The sequence below is a fragment of the Phyllobates terribilis genome, unplaced genomic scaffold (assembly GCF_046119375.1).
Source record: "Phyllobates terribilis strain yellow unplaced genomic scaffold, ASM4611937v1 Scaffold_11__3_contigs__length_659146591, whole genome shotgun sequence".
Lineage (NCBI taxonomy): Eukaryota > Metazoa > Chordata > Amphibia > Anura > Dendrobatidae > Phyllobates > Phyllobates terribilis.
The window spans coordinates 171,243,540-171,268,035 of NW_027362771.1; the positions used below are offsets into that span (position 1 = coordinate 171,243,540).

At 45.1% G+C, this 24,496-nt stretch overlaps 1 protein-coding gene across 1 annotated transcript in view; it reads left to right on the top strand.

Annotated features, from left to right (window-relative positions):
• TRHDE (thyrotropin releasing hormone degrading enzyme) overlaps positions 1-24,496 on the top strand; it is a 1,416,750-nt gene that overhangs the window by 848,095 nt on the left and 544,159 nt on the right. The window contains exon 7 of the mRNA XM_073651798.1: positions 17,247-17,312. Within this exon, the coding sequence (XP_073507899.1) occupies positions 17,247-17,312 (66 nt within the window). The remainder of the gene's footprint in view (positions 1-17,246; positions 17,313-24,496) is intronic.

Consider the following 24,496-nt stretch of genomic DNA (forward strand, 5'->3'; position numbering starts at 1 on the left):
AACTAGTGAGGAAGGTGCAGGAGCCCAGGAAGAAGTGGAGGACGAACTGATGGAAGACTCATCAGATGAGGGAGACCTTGATCACATTTCTGTTGTGCGAGGTTGGGGGGGGAGGACAGAGGAAGGAAGCATGATTCTTACCTCGCCACCAACACAACAGGGACTTGGTGCTCCTGGATGCGCAACACACATGAGTGCCTTCTTGCTGCACTACCTGCAACATGACCCTCGAATTGTGAGAATTAGAAATAATCCTGACTACTGGGTTGCCACACTGTTAGATCCCCGGTACAAAAGTAAATTTGCAGAAATTATTCCTGCCATAGAAAGGGATGCACGCATGCAGGAGTATCAGCAGAGACTGTTGCAGAATCTTACATATGCTTTTCCACAAAATACCAGTGGTGCACGTAGTGAATCTCACAGTTCCAACTTGCCAACCGTGGGACCGTCAAGTGTTCAGCACTCAAACCGTAACAGAACCACAGTATCTGCTGGTAACATCAATTTTGCGGAATCATTTCACCACTTTTTTAGCCCATCCTTTGCAAGGCCACAGGAGACAAGAAGTCTGACACATAGTCAACGCCTAGAGACGATGGTACAGGAGTATCTCCAAGTAAACATTGAAGCCACGACTGTGTCACTGGACCCTTGCTCTTTTTGGGCTTCCAATCTGGATAAATGGCCGGAGCTAGCCACTTACGCCTTGGAGATCTTGTCATGCCCCGCAGCCAGCGTTCTGTCTGAACGTGTGTTCAGCGCTGCTGGTGGTGTGCTGACAGATAAGCGCACGCGGCTCTCCACTGATAATGTAGACAGACTCACGTTCATAAAGATGAACAAATCATGGATCCGAAACGACTTTTCTACCCCTGTGTCATCCTGGGGAGAGTAAAAGCTTGATGATTGGTTAAAATCACCCTACCAACCGTTTTAAGCTTTCAAATTACTAATCATGTTTATCTGTATCTTGACTGGAAAATAATTTGGGCTTTGTAGCAGTGTGCAGCACTGATCCTATTAGGCCATCTATAATAAGCTTCACCAGATTTAAAATTAAAAATAATTTTTAGCTGCATCTAGCCCGGAAAATAATTTTGGGGCTCCGAGATGCGCAAGACACATAAGTGCCTTCTTGCTGCACTACCTGCAGCATGACCCTCATATTGTCAGAATTCGAAGTAATCATGACTACTGGGTTGCCACACTCTTAGATCCCCCAAACTTTTCGATCAACCTTTTCATTTTAATAAAGACCAAAAAAATGGTCATTTTTGAAATTATAAGCATTAGCAGGTTGTTAGAAACTGAAATCAAACAGTTTTCAACTCAAAACTTTATTCTAGGTGATGTTACATTTTCACATAGGACCCCTTGTTCGAAAGGAGCTTCTGAACTCTCTCGTCCATTGAATTTGTCAGGTTTTGGATGGTTTCTGCTTCAATTGTTTTGCATGAGGACAGAATACCCTCCCAGAGCTGTTGCTTAGATGTGAACTGCCTCCCGCCATCATAGACACTCCTTTTAATGATGCTCCAAAGGTTCTGAATGGGGTAGAGGTCAGGGGAGCATGGGGGTCACACCATAAGTTTGTCCCCTTTTATGCCCATATCAGCCAGAGATGCAGATGTTTTATGTGCAGCATGAGATGGTGCATTATCATGCAGAAAAATGATCTTGCTGTGAAATACACGGTTCTTCTTCTTGAACCATGGCAGGAAGTGCTGTTTGAGAAAATCCACATACATTATGGAGTTCATCTTTAGCGCCTTCAGGGATCCTAAAGGGGCCGACAATCTCTCTCCCCATGATTCCAGCCCAAAACATTACTCCACCTCCTCCTTGCTGGCGCTGTAGCCGTGTTTGCGTGGGGTGTCCATCAACCAGCCATCCTCCACTCCATTCATCTGGACCATCGAGCGCTGCACGGCACTCATCCGTGAACAAAACAGTTTTGAAATCAGTCTTCATGTAATGTTTGGCCCACTGGAGCCGTTTCTGCTTGTGTGAAGTGGATAGAGGAGGTCGACAGGATGGCGTATGCACAGCTGCAAACCTCTGAAGGACCCTGCATCTTGTTGTTCGGGGGACGTTGGAGGCACAAGCAGCTTCAAAAACTTGTCTGCTGCTATGACAAGGCTTTTTTGCCGCTGCTCTTTCAACCTGACGTAATTGCCTGTAGGAAAGAGTCCTCAATTTGCCCTTATCAGCACGCACACGTGTGTACTGTGGATCAGCTACATACTTCTTGATTGCCAAGACACTTCATCCTGATCATCGCACAATGTTGATTGTAGTCATGCCTTGACCTAAACACTCCACAATTTGTTGCTTCTCAGCAGCCGACACATCCTTTTTCTTTCCCATTTTGGCAGAAAATGTAGGCTGCTTAATAATGTGAGAGAGCCTTCTTAAGTAGTCTTGCCTTTCATTGGACACACCTGCCAAACTAATTAGCAGTGATATAAAGAGCCCTGACACACATCACCATCAATGAGTTTAACTGACAAACAAACAAATTCTTCCCTTATCACTCCTAAACACTTTTTGCATAATAATTTGGAACGCGGTGTACATGTGCTTTTCCACAAAACACCAGTGGATCACGTAGTGAATCTTACAGTTCTAACTTGCCAACCGTGGTCTGTATGGAATTGTTCAATAAAGGGCCCAAAATTAAGATAACATAGATGGGAGAGGTCTCTATGAATAGGAATTCCTAAGTATTTGATACCCTGTGAGGGCCAGGCAAAGGGAAAGTTGGACTGGATGGAATCCTATATGGATTTAGGGAGGGAGACATCGAGGGCCTCAGACTTCGCTGCATTGATTTTAAAATTTTACCATGTAACAAAGTGATCTATTTCAGCCATAACAGCAGGGATGGATATATGTGATTGAGTGATATATACTAGGACATCATCAGCAAATAGAGAGCACTTGTACTCGGTGCCTCCCACCTCAATCCACCTAATATTGGGGTTATGGCGAATTGATGAGAGCAGGTGCTCCGTCACTAGGATGTATAAGAGAGGGGACAGAGGACATCCCTGCCTTGTCCCATTGGTGATTGTGAAAGGTGATGAAAATGTTCTGACGCACCCCCTGGGCCTTGGGACACCCGGAGCCGGACCCTTTTTGGTGGATGCTGGTGGTTGTAGTCTTCGTGGCGGCGATCCGGTTCCGTGGCTCAGGGCGGTCAAACCAGTGGCGGAACTATTTATGTGGTTTTGATGTTTAAATGTCCGACTACGCCACCCGTGGATTGCGGTCAGAGTGAACCGCCGCTACAGGGCAGACCGCTAAGGCTGGTGTTGTGGGTGCAGCAGAGCGTAGCATAACTCCCCACGGGAGGAGTATAGCCTCAGGGCAGTGTATGCGGAGGATGGGGGTGATCGTGCAGGGCAGCAGCAGTAACGACACGGAGTCAGTGATGCAGTTCAGGGCCTTTACTCACAGTTCTTATTATCCAGACCACGTCTGCAGGTAACGGCTGCCCATGTCGTACTGTGCTCACCAGGTGAGGGGCTCAGACAACTCCCAGATAACTTTGGAGCGCTTCACAGGACCCCCTTTGTGTGTCCTTTCTTACCAACAGTTCTGTCCGGCTGCCTCGGGCCTCCTCTTGGTAAACTTGGCGCCAGTTTCCCTGACCCTATGTGGTGCCTTCCTAGCGGGTGGAGCAAGGGGCTGCGCCACATAAAATGTCAGAGCCTCCGGTTTCTAGCTGAGGGTCGTTTCCTGCCTCCACTAGTTCGGGGACCGGTCTCCCCCTTTGGCCTGACCCCTCCACGCAGGTGGATTCGGGCGTGCGGTGGCGACTCGCCCGTCCGCACCCCTGGGATCCCTTCATTCCTCGTTCCTGGAGCCTTCTCCGCTCCTCTTCCTTCCTTCTCCCTCTTGCAGGCCTGGGCCTCTGTTACTAGGCCCGCCTCCGGAGCAGAGCTCATGCAGAGCCCCTGCTCCCTGCCACTTCTGCTCAGACTTCTCTGCACTGAACTAAGATGGTGCCCAACTTTTATACTCCCTTCTCAATGCACCCAGGAACTGCTTCCTCCCTGCTCCTGCACTGCAGGGTTCCCCTTCCTCAGTGTTCCCTCCCCCCACTCCAGCCAGGGACAGGGACTGTCGTGCCCATCTCAGGGGCATATTGGTCGCCCTGCCCCACGGCAATGTGGTGTAATGCATGCAGGTGTCGGGTCCTGATCCACACTCCATCCTTATCTGAGAGTGAGATATCACACCTCTGGGTGAGATGCAATACGTCTGTAGCATCCGAGCCCTCGGTGCTACAGTTCCATTTATCTTCAGCCTAGGTGACGTATTGTGATACAGGGCCGTGATTTTGGCTATAAAAGGGTCCCCTAGACCCCTACCCCAAGCTTTTTAAGAGAATCATATATGGCGTGCCAGGAGACTCTATGGAATGCTTTCTCAGCATCCAACGAGAGTATCTACTTACAAATTTTTAACTGCATCTAGCCCAGGAAATACTTTGTGCCTAGTAGCAGTGTCTGCTAGTCAGCGGATTATCCCGGCTGTTAAGCAAGCTACACCATCTGTAGTTTGGACACTTAATTTTTTCAAAGGAAATGCTTCGGGACCACGGGATACTCAGTGAAGAGCATCAGGAGGCACCCCAAGGCATAGGGGCTGGGACTGGCACTAGGATGCCTTGCGGTGGACAGCCGAGCTCGATCCTTATAAAAGCTTTTTAACTGCAGCAGCTTTAGTGGACGCTACTGGAGCTGGAATTACGCGTCTGCTGGCATGAGACTTGCCCTCCAATAGATCCTTGTAAATGGATTTAAAGTGTATTCATTCAAATTAGAGGGACAATTTAAATTAAAAAGCTTAGAGCTGCCTCCACCACAGGGGGGCTCTCTCGACCCACCAGCGGACAGGCACCAGTATTGGGAGAGGGGGGCTGGCCGTCAGGGTTCACCGCGGCTCTGGCACAAACCCGGCGACACGGAGGTGGCACGGGCAGGAGCGGACTGGCCGTCTCGGCTTCTCACTTTTTGGATTTTAGAAGGGCATGACATGCCTATATCTGTGTCTCCCCCTCCTTTTACTCCTCCACCTCTTTTCTTTTCGCATGACTATATGTACTTGTCACTTTTCCATGTGTTAGTTGTGTCTTCTGAGCAGTTTGTCAGCTTTTGGACACCTTTGAAGGTGTTTTCTATGTGTTTCTATGTGTTTTTGTTTGCCTGCCATTGGTTTTAACGGTGTTCGAAGGTGTTCGACGAACAGTTCGACGAACAGTTCGGCGAACACACGGGTGTTCGACGAACCGAACCGAACTCGAACACTACGGGGGTGGCTCAACACTATTAGGGATATGATGTGAGAAATCAGTTTTAGTGACACTCCTGACTTGGCTGACCCCTTTTCCACCCTTTTATGGATTGTCTGCTGATGAACCTTTGTCACATCTCCCCAATTCAGTAGTTGGAAGTGAAATGCTACTCCGGTCAGACACCGCTGCGCTGACGCCCCTGATATGCCCCTCATAATTTGCTGGTGGAGAAATTCTATGGTGACTTGTGATCTGGCTTGTTCACAATGGTCAACCCGTCTGCCTGCTACTAGTCGTGTCCACTCTCCCCATGCCTTACCGTATGCTTGCCACGTCGACGGGGCAACTGACGCTCTGATTAATGGCATCAACTATTCGCCACTGTAACATACCTGGCGGCGTCCTTGCATGGTGGTCCATCTCCCACTGTGCAAGAGGGCGCACTTGATCTCCTGTCCAGAATGTCTCTCTGGCTTCCCTCCATGCTGTCTGTTTGTGTCTGTTTCTGCTGCTTAAGGGCGGCGCCCGATCACTTCCTGCCTTTTGTACCTGCTGTGGGTCACACCCCTTGTGCGTCCTCAGCCTATTGCTGTCTGTCACTTGGTATATAGCTCAGCAGCTCCCTTCTATCCCTGCCTGAGCATAGTGTTTCCTTCAGTGTGTGCTTGCACTCTGAAGGTGCCAGGTCCCGTCTCTTGTCTCCTGCTTTTTGTATCAGTTCCCGTGTCTGAACTGTGTCCTGTATGTCTCCTGCTTTGCGGTTTCAGCTCCCGTGTCTGAACTGAGTCCTGTATGTCTCCTGCTTTGCGGTATCAGCTCCCGTGTCTGAACTGTGTCCTTTTTGTGTTCTCTGGTCTGTCCTGTCTGAACACGCTCCTTGCCTGTTCGTTCCGCCTCTCTGGGGGCCGTATTCCCAGACCCGCTCCTGTATCCCTCTGCAGTGTCGGTCTCCTCCGTACACTCAGTTCCAGTCTGAACTCTCTCCTGTCCTTTACCTGTTTTGCCTCTATGTCCGTTCCCTTCCTTTTTCTGCAGAGTCTGAACTCGTACCTAACTCCTGCTTGTTGTCTCTGCAAGTACTGTGTGAGTATCTGGCTCTGTCTTTCTCTTCCTGTCTGTTCCGTGTGAACAGAGCCCTGTCCTCCCTGCTCAGCCTTGTCTGCACTCTAGCTGTGCTTGCCTGTAACCCTCTGCCTGTATTGTTCCTGAGTCCCGGTGTGTACTGGGTCCTATCCCGCCTGTGTTCCTACCTGCTAGTGCCTCCCTGTCTGCACTCTAGCTGTGCTTGCCTTTACCCCCCTGCCTGCATACCCGCCTGCCTGCATACCAGTCGTGCCTGCCTATACCCTCCAGTCTGTGTGCCAGCCTACCAGCCTGTTCCTGTATTCCCCTGTGTGGGTCAACAGCTGTGTCCGGGGTCTGTCCTGGAGTAGCACCTGGTCCCTCTGCTCGGTTCCTCCTTGGTGCACTGGCGTCGTATGCCGTCGTGCGACCCTGGTCGGATCGGGTGAATACTTAGTCACGCCCCTCCAGGCATTCACTCTCCGGCACGGTCCAGTGGAATCACTACCAATCACACGCACACGCCGCTTAGCCCGGGCGTGTGCATAACAGCCACTAGATCCCATAGGGAAGGTGGGCAACTGTTGCCCGATGGGTGGGCGTTGTGGAAGAGCTCTGTGAAAATCTGCCAATTGAATTGTTATAAAGCGTTAGCAGCAGCTTTAGACCACTCAGCATAGTGGCTAGCGCGGACCCATACATTGTGTTTTAGGCACAGGAATGCTAGCCTGGGTAGTAGGCCTAGCACTGGGAGAGACGATGATGCCATCTTATTAATGCAGTGCGCTAGGCTGGTGTTTTTTGTTATGAAGCGTATATTTTTGTAAGCCAGGCACGCGCCCCATATTTCTATTGCTACCACTATTGGGAAGAAAAATTATTTTCAGGGCTAGATGCAGCTAAAAATTATTATTAATTAAAAAGCTGGTGGAGCTTGGTATAGATGGCCTAATACAATGAGTCCCACACACTGCTAGAAGGCCAAATATTTTTTCAGAGCTAGATGCAGATAAAAATTATTTTTAATTTGCAACCTGATGGAGCTCAGTATAGATGGACTAATAGAGAAAGTCCCACACATAGCTAGAAGGCCAAATATTTTTTCAGAGCTAGATGCAGACAAAAAATTATTTTGAATTTGCAACCTGATGGAGGTCAGTATAGATGGACTAATAGAGAAAGTCCCACACACTGCTAGAAGGCCAAATATTTTTTCAGAGCTAGATGCAGAAAAAAATTATATTCAATTTGCAACCTGATGGAGGTCAGTATAGATGGACTAATAGAACAAGTCGCACACACTGCTAGAAGGCCAAATATTTTTTCAGAGCTAGTTGCAGATAAAAATTATTTTGAATTTGCAACCTGATGGAGGTCAGTATAGATGGACTAATAGAGAAAGTCCCACACACTTCTAGAAGGCCAAATATTTTTTCAGAGCTAGATGCAGATAAAAATTATTTTTCATTTGCAACCTGATGGAGGTCAGTATAGATGGACTAATAGAGAAAGTCCCACACACTGCTAGAAGGCCAAATATTTTTTCAGAGCTAGATGCAGACAAAAAATTATTTTGAATTTGCAAACTGATGGAGGTCAGTACAGATGGACTAATAGAGAAAGTCCAACACACTGCTAGAAGGCCAAATATTTTTTCAGAGCTAGATGCAGAAAAAAATTATATTCAATTTGCAACCTGATGGATGTCAGTATAGATGGACTAATAGAACAAGTCGCACACACTGCTAGAAGGCCAAATATTTTTTCAGAGCTAGATGCAGATAAAAATTATTTTTAATTTGCACCCTGATGGAGGTCAGTATTAGTGTTGAGCCACCCCCGTAGTGTTCGGGTTCGGTTCGTCGAACACCGGGATGTTCGAGGAACTGTTCGTCGAACTGTTCGTCGAACACCTTAGAACACCGTCGAACACCGTTAAAACCAATGGCAGGCAAACAAAAACACATAGAAACACATAGAAAACACCTGCAAAGGTGTCCAAAAGCTGACAAACTGCTCAGAAGACACTCTCTTTAAAAAAGCCGGCCGGCAAATTCAGCAGCGGCATACACCGGTACCCGACAATTTAGACAAGAAGGAATAGAGCTTCACACATAGATTAGATAGATAGAAACATGTCAGTCACACATATAAGAAGCACAGTGACAGTGTTGGTTATTGCACTTGTCATTTAGTGTAAAGGATTTATTAAAAAAAATATTAGTGTTTTCATGCACCGTCTCTTTAAAAAAGCCGGCCGGCAATTCAGCATCTGTACCCGACAATTTAGAACAGAAAGAATAGAGCTTCACACATAGATTAGATAAATAGAAACATGTCAGTCACATATATAATAAGTACAGTGACAGTGTTGGTTACTGTACTTGTCATTTAGTGTTAAAATAAAGGATTTATTAAAATAAAAATTGGCGTGGGATCCCCCATAATTTTAGGCTCTAGCGGAGGTTAAGCAGACGGCTGAAATAATTAAAAAAAAATTGACGTGGGGCTTCGCACTATATTTGTGTCCAGTCAGGTGCAGCAGGCAGGAACGGGCTGCCCCCAACCACCAGCTGCCTATTTGTACCTGGCCGGACACAACAATATAGGGAAGCCCTTTTTTTCTTAATTATTTCATGAAATAATTTAAAGAAAATTGACGTGAGGCTTCGCCCTGTTTTTGTGTCCAGCCAGGTACAACTAGGCAGCTGGGGGCTGGAATCCGCAGCGCAGGGAGGCCCACGCTTTCTGGGCCACCCCCGCTGCAAATTGCAGTCCGCAGCCACCCCGGAAAATGGCGCGTTCATAGAAGCGCCATCTTCTGGCGCTGTACCCAACTCATCCAGGGCCCTGATGCGGTGGCTCACTGGGTAATAAAGGGGTTAGGGCCAGCTTGGCATTATCAGCTGGCCCTAAGCCCGAAATTCATGGGGTCACGCCAATATTAGACATGACCACCATGAATTTCTAGTAAAGTATTTAAAAAAAAACACAACACCCAGAAAAAAGTCCTTTAATTGAAATAAACACACAATTCTTTATTGTTCTAAATTAAACCATACTTAACATCACGCCCATTCCAGCTGAAGCCAACGATCTCCTGAAATAAAAGAAAAATAATAAAGCAACATCATCCTTACCTTTCCATGGTTCCCATGACAGCTTCAGCTCTGCTACATCGAGATGACAGGCTGGACCGCAGCAGAACGCTGCCATCCAGCCTGTCATCCCGCAGACACTGAGAAGCGCAGGCTTGCTTGCGCTCCACAGTGTCTCTCTGTGAGGGCATCCAGATGAGCCGAGTTAATGTCCAATGAACTCGGCTCACCTCATGCACGTCACTGACAGCGTGGGAAAATTCTCCTGCACTCAGCGCTTCAGCGTGGGAGAATTCTCACACTGAAGCGCTGAGTGCAGGAGAATTCTCCCACGCTGTCAGTGACGTGCAGGAGGTGAGCTGAGTTCATTGGACATGAGCTCACCTTATGCACGTCACTGACAGCGTGGGAAAATTCTCCTGCACTCAGCGCTTCAGCGTGGGAGAATTCTCACGCTGAAGCGCTGAGTGCAGGAGAATTCTCCCACGCTGTCAGTGACGTGCAGGAGGTGAGCTGAGTTCATTGGACATGAGCTCACCTTATGCACGTCACTGACAGCGTGGGAGAATTCTCCTGCACTCACCGCTTCAGGGTGAGAATTTTCCCACGCTGTCAGTGACGTGCATGAGGTGAGCCGAGTTATTGGACATGACCTCGGCTCATCTTTATGCCGTCACAGAGAGACGCTGAGCAGCGCAAGCAAGCCTGCGCTTCTCAGTGTCTGCGGGATGACAGGCTGGATGGCAGCTTTCTGCTGCGGTCCAGCCTGTCATCTCGATGTAGCAGAGCTGAAGATGTCGTGGGAACCATGGGAAGGTAAGGATTATGTTGCTTTATTATTTTTCTTTTATTGCAGGGGATCGTTGGCTTCAGCTGCAATGGGCGTGATTGTAAGTATGGTTTAATTTAGAACAATAAAGAATTGTGTCTTTATTTCAATTAAAGGACTTTATTCTGGGAGTTTGTGTTTTTTTTTAACTTTGACTATGGGGTTAGTAATGGGGGTGTCTTATAGACGCCTCTCCATTACTAACCTGGGCTTGATGTCAGCTGGCATTATAAGCTGACATCAACCCCAGCCCTATTATCCCACTGCCACCGCTACAGGGCAGTGGGAAGAGCGAGGCTAAGTGCCAGAATTGGCGCATCCTATGGATGTGCCATTTCTGGGGCGGCTGACGGCTGGTGTTTCTAGCCTGGGAGGGGGCCAATATTCATGGCACCCTTCCTGGGCTATTAATATCAGCCCCCAGCTGTCTGCCTAGCCTTTGCTAGCTATTAAAATAGGGGGGACCCCACGTCATTTTTTTGGGGGGTCCCCCATTTTAATAGCTAGTAAAGGCTAGGTATTCAGCAGGGGGCTGATATTAGTAGTCTGGGAAGCTCCGTGGGTATTACCCCCTTCCCAGGCTTCAAACATCTGCCCCAGCCGTCTGCTTAACCTCCGCTAGAGACTAAAATTATGGGGGATCCCACGCCAATTTTTTTTTAAATAAATCCTTTATTTTAACACTAAATGACAAGTACAGTAATCCACACTGTCACTGTATTTCATATATATGTGACTGACATGTTTCTATCTATCTAATCTATGTGTGATGCTCTATTGCTTCCATTCTAAATTGTCGGGTACAGATGCTGAATTGCCGGCCGGCTTTTTTAAAGAGACGGTGCATGAAAACACTATTATTTTTTTTAATAAATCCTTTACACTAAATGGCAAGTACAGTAATCAACACTGTCACTGTACTTCTTATATATGTGACTGACATGTCTCTATCTATCTAATCTATGTGTGATTCTCTATTCCTTCTATTCTAAATTGTCGGGTACCGCTGCTGAATTGCCGGCCGGCTTTTTTAAAGAGACGGTGCATGAAAACACTAATATTTTTTTTTATAAATCCTTTACACTAAATGACAAGTACAGTAATCAACACTGTCACTGTACTTCTTATATATGTGACTGACATGTTTCTATCTATCTAATCTATGTGTGATGCTCTATTCCTTCGGTTCTAAATTGTCGGGTACCGGTGTACCGCTGCTGAATTCCCGGCTTTTCATGTTTCACTGTGAGCACAGTTCCCATCGATTTGGGCAATCACTCTAATGCCACAACCACCATGGCTTTGGCATTACAGTGAGTGGCAGACAATCCCTGCATGATTGGTGCTCTAAATAGCGCCAGACATGCAGGACACGCTTTTGGTGCACGAACAGTTATCGAACATAACCTCGAACAGCCGAATTTTTTGCAAATCGTTCGGGTTCGTCGAACAACTCGAACACCGCCCAAAACAGCTCGAATTTGAGATTGGCGAACAGTTCTAGTCGACCACCGCTCATCTCTAGTCAGTATAGATGGACTAATAGAGAAAGTCCCACACACTGCTAGAAGGCCAAATATTTTTTCAGAGCTAGATGCAGATAAAATTTATTTTTCATTTGCAACCTGATGGAGGTCAGTATAGATGGACGAATAGAGAAAGTCCCACACACTGCTAGAAGGCCAAATATTTTTTCAGAGCTAGATGCAGACAAAAAAATATTTTGAATTTGCAACCTGATGGAGGTCAGTATAGACGGACTAATAGAGAAAGTCCCACACACTGCTAGAAGGCCAAATATTTTTTCATAGCTAGATGCAGATAAAAATTATTTTTCATATGCAACCTGATGGAGGTCAGTATAGAAGGACAAATAGAAAAAGTCCCACACACTGCTAGAAGGCCAAATATTTTTTCAGAGCTAGATGCAGACAAAAAAATATTTTGAATTTGCAACCTGATGGAGGTCAGTATAGATGGACTAATAGAGAAAGTCCCACACACTGCTAGAAGGCCAAATATTTTTTCAGAGCTAGATGCAGATAAAAATTATTTTTCATTTGCAACCTGATGGAGGTCAGTATAGATGGACTAATAGAGAAAGTCCCACACACTGCTAGAAGGCCAAATATTTTTTCAGAGGTAGATGCAGAAAAAAATTACATTCAGTTTGCAACCTGATGGAGGTCAGTATAGATGGACTAATAGAACAAGTCCCACACGCAGCTAGAAGTCCAAATATTTTTTCAGAGGTAGATGCAGAAAAAAATTATATTCAATTTGCAACCTTATGGAGGTCAGTATAGATGGACTAATAGAATGATGCTATGCCCAAAAGGTTTTACTTCACTAGGTGCAGTAAAAAAATTGGTATTCTATACACAGGTGGTGTATCTTGTAACACAGATAGCCTACTCCACTGACTAACACACTCTGCAATAGGCCAAAAAGGATTAGCTTTGCTAGATTCAGCCAAATGCTGTGAAAAAAACTTGCACAGCACTCTCACAGACCTGCCTGGCAAAAAGTGATAGGAACTGATGTAACCTAGCCCTGAAAAGGACTGCAATTACAATTAGTCTTTACTCCCAACCTATACATTTAAGAGCACAGACCTGCCTGATAAAAGTCGTATGAAATGATGTAACATAGTCCTTAAAAGGACTGCAATCACAACTATTCCCTACTCCCAAGCTATCTGTAGATTTGTGCGAAAATTGGCTTGAAATTAACAAGGTATAGCACACACAGCAACAGCGGTGCCGTCTAACATGCAGCTGCAGCAGTGAGAAAATGGTGGCAACGGGGAAAATGGCTGGGTCTTATAGGGCAAGGACATGTGACATACACTGCCAATGACACATGCCCTTGCTTGTGTGAAAAAAAGCCCTTCGCTCCGTGTGTGCGCTTCTGATAGGCTGACAGATTGCACCTCCCCACTGTAAATGCGGGAAAGAGAAAAAAAAATGGAGATCTTCATTATTCCTGCAGAGATCCATCCCCTGCCCCTCCCCCCGCCCCGCTGTACACTCAGACTGCGTATTAACATTAATTTTCATCATTACTGAGAAAAAGTCCAGTTATGATTTTGGTGCACGAACAGTTATCGAACATAACCTCGAACAGCCGAATTTTTCTCAAATCGTTCGTGTTCGCCGAACGGCTCGAACACCGCCCAAAACAGCTCGAATTTGAGATTGGCGAACAGTTCGAGTCGAACAACGCTCATCTCTACTAATCATGTATTTTTATTTTTATTGCTTTATTTTGAATGGGGGAAAAAAGGGGGTAATTTGAACTTTTTTATATATTTTTTTTAAAAAATGTATTATTTATAAAAATATTTTTTTCAAATTTTTACTTGCTTCAATAGTCTCCTTAGGAGACTTAAAGCTGCAATCATCTGATCACTTTTTCTACTCATAGCAGGGCTTCAGACTTGCAATGTGTTGCAAAACTCATCATCTTCTATAGCAGATCAGCAATGACAAGCAAGGGTGTCTTCTGCAGACCCCTGGTTGTCATGCCAACTCATCAGCACCCCACGATCATGTGACAGGGGCACCAATGGGCGCAGTTTGTGATGCACCTCCGCCATGATCATGTTAAATGCCGCTGTCAGAGATTGCCAGTGGCATTTAACATGTTAACAGCCGTGAGCGGATCACTATTCTACCTGCTGTTAGGGGCATATGACAGCTAATCAAATCAGCTGTCATGTGCCGGAAAAGATGCCGGCTCAGTGCCGGAGCTTACTTCAAAGGGGTGATAAAGCATCCCTCAAATGATATGATGTAGAAAAGCATGGAACTGTTTCCTATGTCGTAGATGTAGCGAATGCATAATCTTTATAAGAGATATCAAATGCACCATCTTTAAATTGGAGACTTATCGAGATGAGATATTTACCCGCACGCAACCTCCGATCCTCACAAGATCTCCTTCTCTACTCCCCTCTTATCTCCTCCTCCCACAATCGCATACAAGATTTCTCCCGTGCTTCCCCCCTACTCTGGAACCCTCTACACCAACGTATCAGACTCTCGCCTACCGTGGAAACCTTCAAAAGGAACCTGAAGACCCACCTCTTCCGACAAGCCTACAACTTGCAGTAACCACCGCTCCACCGTACCGCTGCACGACCAGCTCTACCCTCACCTACTGTATCCTCACCCATCCCTTGTAGATTGTGAGCCCTCGCGGGCAGGGTCCTCGCTCCTCCTGTACCTGTCGCTGTCACATTGTGTTCAAGATTATTGTAATTGTTCTTGTATTATACCCCTTTTTTTATACCCCTTTTTCACATGTAAAGCGCCATGGAATAAATGGCGCTATAATAATAAATATTAATAATAATAATAATAAAAGCTTATATAGCAGCATCTTGTACTGTAGCATAAATAAAGATATACTGCATACTCTATGTACTGTACAGTATGTAATTAAAAAGTCAAGCAATGGTGAAATATAAAAAAGATATAGTAAGGAGTTGTACAGTATGTAAGAAGTGATAAAAGATGGAAATAATATGAAGAGGAGTAGTATAGTAAAATCAGAAAAGAATAGAGTAGGGACATTAGCTAACCAACATCTATCTGAATATTGCAGCTGCTGTATATTCTCAGAAGTTTATTTAATCTGCGGAGAAGGTATACAGTACTTTAAGTGTAAATAAGTAAAAGTATAAAACAATTGTATTACATATGTGAATCAGACATTCAGAATGTATATAAAGAAGTTATTAAAGGCAAACTAATCACAATGATAACATATCTTGTATTCTCTATTGAGACCAAATGGTTTCATAGTTTGCATGGATCCAAAATCATGATTCACAATCATGGCATCAGTCACATTTGGCTGTCACTGCATAGAGGCCTAAAAAGTGCTATCCTAGAATAGATCAACAATATGAAATAGGTTGGGGTCCAACAGCCTGCACTTTAGGTCAGGTCTTACAGTATTTGTCAATGCTCTTTTATGAACATTAAAGTGATCAAAGACCACCAACATACAGTAGACCAATGTTTTATACTTGGTAAACATGTAGTATTTTTTGTTGTGAAGAAGTCTGTGCATCTATGTTAAAGTGTATGTGTGAATAAGTCTAAATCAATTTTACTAGGTTAGAAAAGATAGACTTCTGCCAAAACATATGTCTTAGGGAAACTGAGCAGTAAATAATTGTGTGGAAACCATCTGTCAATAATAATAATAATAACAATAATAATTGTATTGATATAACGGCAAAATATTCCGCAGCACTTTACAATTAAGCAAGGGCAAGAACAGAAAATAAAGACAATACAAATTAACACATAGTTCAACAGTTACAGGAGTGAAAGCCCTGCTTGCTTACAATCTATAAGGAAATAAGGGGGACACAATAGATGTAATTGTCGGGTATGGTCCAGCCAGCAGTGTATAGAGGGAAAAGGAAGGGGCGTAGGCCTAAGCCTTCTACATATGTTGTTCTCCCCATGTAAGTCACTGTAGACAAGTGGTGATGTATGACAAGTATATACAGAGTGGGCCATTTATATGGATACACCTAAATAAAATGGGAATGGTTGGTGACATCAACTTCCTGTTTGTGGCACATTAGTATATGGGAGAGGGAAAACTTTTCCAGATGGGTGGTGACCATGGTGGCCATTTTGAAGTCGGCCATTTTGGATCCAACTTTATTTTTTTCAATGGGAAGAGGGTCATGTGACGCATCAAACTTATTGAGAATTTCATAAGAAAAACAATGGTGTGCTTGGTTTTAACGTAACTTTATTCTTTCATGAGTTATTTACAAGTTTATGACCACTTATAAAATGTGTTCAAAGTGTTGGCCATTGTGTTGGATTGTCAATGAAACCCTCTTCTCCCACTCTTGACACACTGATAGCAACACCGCAGAAGAAATGCGAGCACAGGCTTCCAGTATCTGCTGTTTCAGATACTGAACATCTTGTATCTTCATAGCATAGACAATTGCCTTCAGTTGACCCCAAAGATAAAAGTCTAAGGGGGTCAGATCAGGAGACCTTGGTGGCCATTCAACTGCCCCACGACAACCAATCCACTCTCCAGGAAACTGTTCATGTAGGAATGCTCGGACCTGACACCCATAATGTGGTGGTGCACCATCTTGTTGGAAAAACTCAGGGAACGTGCCATCTTCAGTGCATAAAGAGGGCAACACATCATCATGTAGCAATTTCAGATATCCAGTGGCATTGAGGTTTCCATTGATGAAGAATGGCCCCACTATTTTTCTACCCCATATACCACACCATACCATCAATTTTTATGTTCCAACAGTCTTGGAGGGATCTATCCACTGTGGGTTAGTGTCAGACTAATAGCGGTGGTTTTGTTTGTTAACTTCACCATTCACAAAAAAGTTTGCCTCATCACTGAACATACTGAGGTTCAGAGATGTACCAAGATGGTAGCAACAGGGGTGTTCCAGCTGCCATAGTTAGCCCATTAGCTCTCTGCGATCGTTTCATAGGGCGCCAATGAGAGACGGTATTTGTCAACAGTGTCTTAATGGTTAATAGTCACAGCCGGAGCTCATCTCTGGTTGCAGCTATTTAATATTGGCCATGTGCAGACAGAGCTCAACTCCTGAGCCCTCTCCACACCCAATCAAACCAGCAGTCACGTACATGTACGTCATATTGTGTTTAGGGGTTAAACAGCAGATATAAGTATCCTAGACAGCTCAGGTTGAATAATATATTACTATATAATCAGTAAAAAAACAATTCTAAAATGACATGTATGCCACACAGCAGTACTATCTACAAATGTGGCTTCAGGGTAAAACATTGAAAGTGGTCTATTGAACATATCAATCAAATTTCAGACAGGTATGTTTGCATCCTTCTTTATAAGACAATGTACCTACATTTTTATTATTGGGTCTAGAATACATTCTTATCTATTTTATCCACAGGGAGCAGCTTTAATTCGAATGCTGGCTAATTTTATGGGCCATAAAGTATTTCAGAGAGGACTACAGGTAAGTTAATTCTTATAAAAGTAGCATACTGCATATTATTGTATTGATTTATTTTAAATATTTAATAATTTCATTGCGGTATTAAAGCCGTGTCTTGGATGGGTGGAATATATAACAAATTAAGGCTATGTGGCACTTAGTAGAGTCAAGAAAAATGGTTTCTATTGCAATGTGAGAACAAGAAAAAGTTTTAATGCTGAAAATACACCTCTCATTTGTGAATAGACAAAAGTGAATGAGAAGCTATGAAATTGGTTTTCACTTTACTAATATGTGAAAAAATAAAGTATTTTTATGTTGGGGTAGTTTTTGAAAAAAAAGGAAGAATTACTCACAAGCAGGCAAGTCCAAAATATATTGATCACTGTTGTTTTTTTATTTCCAATTGGAAGGGTTGCATATAATATTAATGACCTATCGAGTGTATACTTCATTAATATCAGATATACTGGTTACCTATTCATTGGATAGATCATCAATATCAGATCATCTGTTATTAGCTTTGATGGAAGTCAGATGTAAAAACTGAATGCAGTTTTACAAAACATGTAGCGACCGCTGCCGAGAACTGCTGATTTGCTTATATTCAAGAGAATATTAGTTGATCTGCAACTCTCAGCATCAAAATACATCAAATATTGCAGTATTTTGTGTGCTTGCCTTCTGCTTTCATTGAAAGCCACATGCTACTTTAAAAATAAACTGCATTTTTAGGGTGTGCTTACTGCTTCTCATTATGAAGTTTGAGATTTTGTTTGTGGGGTGTCCAGCCCAGTGATATGCGATCATCAACAGATTTAGATGCAATTAAAAAGGAACCTGCCAGCAAGTTTTTAGACACTAAAATTAATGCTATCTATGTAAACATCTCAGATGTTCATTATGTGCATAACTTTGCATTACAAGTCTGTTTCTCCGTTTTACACAAATTCATAAGCAAATGTTTATGCAAATGAGTTAGCAAGTGCAAGGGGGCTTGGCTGCACTTTCTGCTCTCTCCCTTTTTCTCTGTCTACCGCCGCACGCACAACCTGAGATCTCGAGCAGGCTCAGTTATATCCAGGGGGTGGCTCCTGCGCAGATCAATAGTCTGGCTCCTGCAAAGTCATCAGGACTTTACTATCCATGCACTGTCCATGGGAATTACAGTGCCTGTATGAGATCTCAGGCTCAGGTGAAGGAGCAGGTCACAGAGAAGAGTGACCTGTCTGTCACTGATAGGAGGCTAGCAGTGGGCAGAGAATGAGGGAGAGAGGCCGGAGGATTGTAAGTGCACCATGCACTTGTGAGCTTGTTTGCATAAACATTTGCTGATGAACTTCTAGAAAACAGAGAAATGGACTAATAATACAAAGGTATGGACGTGACCAAAATTTCAGATGCTTTACATAGATGATATTAGTTTATAGTCTAAAAACCTGCTGACAAGTTCCCTTTAAACCTTTAAAGGATAAGGGCACCTTTGGTTATTTATGTCACCTAAATGCATGGAATTTGATTAAATTAAAATTTTGCAATTAGGTTACATTAAAGAAATTTGCAGTGTTTTGCTTTTTATATTGTTGGTATTGAATTGTCTTTTGCTGGCTGCAGAAGGAATTAATTGTGAGTCTGTCAGTAACCTTGTTCTGACAGAAGAGTAAGAAACTCTTGTCTTCCTACTTCTTATCTCCTTTCTGCTGATTTTTGACCACAAAATTCAGCTCAATTATCATGTGGTTAAAAGTAGTGTTGAGCCAATCCTGTAGTGTTTGAGTTCGGTTCGGTTCGTCGAACACCCGTGTGTTGGTCGAACTGTTCGTCGAACACCTTCAAACACCATTAAAACCTATGGCAGGCAAACTAAAACACATAGAAACACATAGAAAACACCTTCAAAGGTGTCCAAAACCTGACAAACTGCTCAGAAGGCACAACTAACACATGGAAAAGTGACAAGTACATATAGTCATGCGAAAAGAAAAGAGGTGGAGGAGTAAAAGGAGGAGGAGACACAGATATAGGCATGTCATGCCCTTCTAAAACCAAAAAAGTGTGAAGCCGATACGGCCTGTCCGTTCCTGCCTGTGCGACCTCCGTGTCGCCGGGTTTGTGCCAGAGCTGCGGTGGACCCTGACGGCCAGCCCCCCTCTCCCAATACTGGTGCCTGTCCGCTGGTGGGTCGAGCTAGTCCCCCTGTGGTGGAGGCAGGTCTAAGCTTTTTAATTTAAATTGTCTCTCTAATTTGAATGAATACACTTTAAATCCTTTTACAAGGATCTATTGGAGGGCAAGTCTCATGCCAGCAGCTGCGTAATTACAGCTCCAGTAGCGTCCACTAAAGCTGCAGCGGTTAAAAAGCTTTATAAGGATCGAGCTCGGCGGTCCACCGCAAGGCGTCCTACCGCCAGTCCCAGCCCCTATGCCTTGGGGTGCCTCCCGATGCTCTTCACTGAGTATCCCGGGGGCCCGAAGCATTTCCTTTGAAAAAATTGTGTCCAAACTACAGGTGGTGTAGCTTGCTTAACAGCTGGGATAATCCACTGACTAGCAGACACTGCTACTAGGCACAAAGTATTTCCTGGGCTAGATGCAGTTAAAAATTTGTAATTAGATACTCTCGTTGGATGCTGAGAAAGCATTCCATAGAGTCTCCTGGCACACCATATATTATTCTCTTAAAAAGCTTGGGGTAGGGGTCTAGGGGACCCTTTTATAGCCAAAATCACGGCCCTGTATCGCAATACATCACCTAGGCTGAAGATAAATGGAACTGTAGCACCCCAAGTGCTCGATTGCTACAGAGGTATTGCACCTCACCCAGAGATGTGATATCTCACTCTCAGGTAAGGATGGAGTGTGGATCAGGACCCCGACACCGGCATGCATTACACCACATTGCCATGGGGCAGGGCGACCAATATGCCCCGGAGATGGGCACGACAGTCCCAGTCCCTGGCTGGAGAGGGGGGAGGGAACACCGAGGAAGGGGAACCCTGTAGTGCAGGAGCAGGGAGGAAGCAGTTCCTGGGTGCATTGAGAAGGGAGTATAAAAGGTGGGCACCATCTTAGTTCAGTGCAGAGAAGTCTGAGCAGAAGTGACAGGGAGCAGGGGCTCTGCATGAGCTCTGCTCCGGAGGTGGGTCTAGTAACAGAGGCCCAGGCCTGGAAGAGGGAGAAGGAAGGAAGAGGAGTGGAGAAGGCTCCAGGAACGAGGAACGAAGGGATCCCAGGGGTGCGGACGGGCGAGTCGCCATCGCACGCCCCAATCCACCTGCGTGGAGGGGTCAGGCCAAAGGGGGAGACCGGTCCCTGAAACTAGTGGAGGCGGGAAACAACCCTCAGCTACAAACCGGAGGCTGTGACATTTCATGTGGCGCAGCCCCTCGCTGCACCCGCTAGGAAGGCACCCCATAGGTTCAGGGAAACTGGCGCTAAGTTTACCAAGAGGAGGCCCGAGGCAGCCGGACAGAAGCGTTGGTAAGAAAGGCCAGACAAAGGACACACAGAGGGGGTCCTGTGAAGCGCTCCAAAGTTATCTGGGAGTTGTCTGAGCCCCTCACCTGGTGAGCACAGTACGACGTGGGCAGCCGTTACCTGCAGAAGGGGTCTGGATAATAAGAACTGTGAGTAAAGGCCCTGGACTGCATCACTGACTCCGTGTCGTTACTGCTACTGCCCTGCACCATCACCCCCATCCTCCGCATACACTGCCCTGAGGCTATACTCCCGTGGGGAGTTATACTACGCTCTGCTGCACCCACAACACCAGCCTCAGCGGTCTGCCCAGCAGCGGCGGTTCACTCTGACCGCAATCCACGGGTGGCGTAGTCGGACATTTAAACATCAAAACCACATAAATAGTTCCGCCACTGGTTTGACCGCCCTGAGCCACGGAACCCGGTCGCTGCCACGGAGACTACAACCCCCAGCATCTACCAAAAAGGGTCCGGCTCCGGGTGTCCCAAGGCCCAGGGGGCGCGTCAGAACATTTTCATCACCTTTCATAATCACCAATGGGACAAGGCAGGGATGTCCTCTGTCCCCTCTCTTATACATCCTAGTGACGGAGCACCTGCTCTCATCAATTCGCCGTAACCCTAATATTAGGTGGATTGAGGTGGGAGGCACCGAGTACAAGTGCTCTGCATTTGCTGATGATGTCCTAGTATATATCACTCAATCACATATATCCATCCCTGTTGTTATGGCTGAAATAGATCACTTTGTTACATGGTCAAATTTTTAAATCAATGCAGCGAAGTCTGAGGCCCTCGATGTCTCTCTTCCCAAATCCATACAGGATTCCATCCAGTCCAACTTTCCCTTTGCCTGGCCCTCACAGGGTATCAAATACTTCTGAATTCCTACTCATAGAGACCTCTCCCGTCTATGTTATATTAATTTTGGGCCCTTTATTGAACAACTCCATACAGACCACGGTTGGCAAGTTAGAACTGTAAGATTCACTACGTGAACCACTGTTGTTTTGTGGAAAAGCACATGTACACTGAGTTCCAAATTATTATGCAAAAAGTGTTTAGGAGTGATAAGGGAAGAATTTGTTTGTTTGTCAGTTAAACTCCTTGATGGTGATGTGTGTCAGGGCTCTTTATATTACTGTAAGCAATTGCAGACACCTGTGCTAATTAGTTTAGCAGGTGTGTCCAATGAAAGGCAAGACTACTTAAGAAGGCTGTCCCACATTATTAAGCAGCCTACATTTTCTGCCAAAATGGGAAAGAAAAAGGATGTGTTGGCTGCTGAGAAGCAACAAATTGTGGAGTGTTTAGGTCAAGGCATGACTACAATCAACATTGCCAAGACACTTCATCCTGATCATCGCACAATCAAGAAGTATGTAGCTGATTCACAGTACACACGTGTGAGTGCTGATAAGGGAAAATTGAGGACTCTTTCTTACAGGCAATTACGTCAGGTTAAAAGAGCAGCGGCAAAAAAGCCTTGTCATAGCAGCAGACAAGTTTTTGAAGCTGCTGGTGCCTCCAATGTCCCCCGAACAACAAGATGCAGAGTCCTTCAGAGGTTTGCAGCTGTGCGTAAGCCATCCTGTCGACCTCCTCTATCCACTGCACACAAGCAGAAATGGCTCCAGTGGGCCAAACAATACATGAAGACTGACTTCAAAACTGTTTTGTTCACCGATGAGTGCCGTGCAACGCTCGATGGTCCAGATGGATGGATTGGAGGATGGGTGGTTGATGGACACCCCACGCAAACACGGCTACGGTGCCAACAAGGAGGAGGTGGAGTAATGTTTTGGGCTGGAATCATGGAGAGAGAGATTGTCGGCCCCTTTAGGATCCCTGAAGGGGTAAAGATGAACTCCATAATGTATGTTGAGTTTCTCAAACAGCACTTCCTGCCATGGTTCAAGAAGAAGAACCGTGTATTCCACAGCAAGATCATTTTCATGCATGATAATGCACCGTCTCATGCTGCACATAACACATCTGCATCTCTGGCTGATATGGGCTTAAAAGGGGACAAGCTTATGGTGTGACCCCCATGCTCCCCTGACCTCAACCCCATTGAGAACCTCTGGTGCATGATCAAAAGGAGTGTCTATGATGGCGGGAGGCAGTTCACATCTAAGCAACAGCTCTGGGAGGGTATTCTTTCCTCATGCAAAACAATTGAAGCAGAAAGCATCCAAAACCTGACAAATTGAATGGACGAGACAGTTCAGAAGCTCCTTTCGAACAAGGGGTACTATGTGCAAATGTAACATCACCTAGAATAAAGTTTTGAGTTGAAAACTGTTTGATTTCAGTTTCTAATAACCTGCTAATGCTTATAATTTCAAAAATGACAATTTTTTTGTTCTTTATTAAAATGAAAAGGTTGATCGAAGAGTGTGGGGGATCTAAGAGTGTGGCAACCCAGTAGTCAGGATTACTTCGAATTCTGACAATCTGAAGGTAATGTTGCAGGTAGTGCAGTAAGAAGGCACTCATGTGTCTTGCGCATCTAGGAGACCCAAAATTATTTTCCGGGCTAGATGCAGCTAAAAATTATTATTAATTTTAAATCTGGTGGAGCTTAGTATAGATGGCCTAATAGAATCAGTACTGCGCACTGCTACAAAGCCCAAATTATTTTCCAGCTAAGATACAGATAAACATGATTAGTAATTTTAAAGCTTAAAACAGTTGGTGAGGTGATTTTAACAAATCATCAAGCTTTTACTCTCCCCAGGATGACACAGGGGTAGAAAAGTCGTTTCGGATCCATGATTTGTTCATCTTTATGAAAGTGAGTCTGTCTACATTATCAGTGGAGAGCCTCGTGCGCTTATCTGTCAGCACACCACAAGCAGCGCTGAACACACGTTCAGACAGAATGCTGGCTGCAGGGCATGACAAGATCTCCAAGGCGTAAGTGGCGAGCTCCGGCCATTTATCCAGATTGGAAGCCCAAAAAGAGCAAGGGTCTAGTGACACAGTCTTGGCTTCAATGTTTACTTGGAGATACTCCTGTACCATCGTCTCTAGGCGTTGACTATCTGTCAGACTTCTTGTCACCTGTGGCTAAAAAATGGGCTAAAAAAGTGGTGAAATGATTCCGCAAAATTGATGTTACCAGCAGATATTGTGTTTCTGTTACGATTTGAGTGCTGAACACTCGACGGTCCCATGGTTGGCAAGTTGGAACTGTGAGATTCACTACGTGCACCACTGGTGTTTTGTGGAAAAGCACATGTAAGATTCTGCAACAGTCTCTGCTGATACTCCTGCATGTGTCCATCCCTTTCTATGGCAGGAATAATTTCTGCAAATTTACTTTTGTACCGGGGATCTAACAGTGTGGCAACCCAGTAGTCAGGATTATTTCTAATTCTCACAATTCGAGGGTCATGTTGCAGGTAGTGCAGCAAGAAGGCACTCTTGTGTCTTGCGCATCCAGGACCACCAAGTCCCTGTTGTGTTGGTGGCGAGGTAACAATCATGCTTCCTTCGTCTGCCCCTCCCCACAACCTCGCACAACAGAAATGTGATCAATGTCTCCCTCATCTGATGAGTCTTCCATCAGTTCGTCCTCCACTTCTTCCTGGGCTGCTGCACCTTCCTCACTAGTTTGGCTGCTACCATGCGCCCTGGTAAAACCATCTCCCCCACCCTTACATGCCTGCCGCCTTGGTGCTGCCGACCGTCTGGACCTTGCAGATGTTAGCCCTTCCGCAT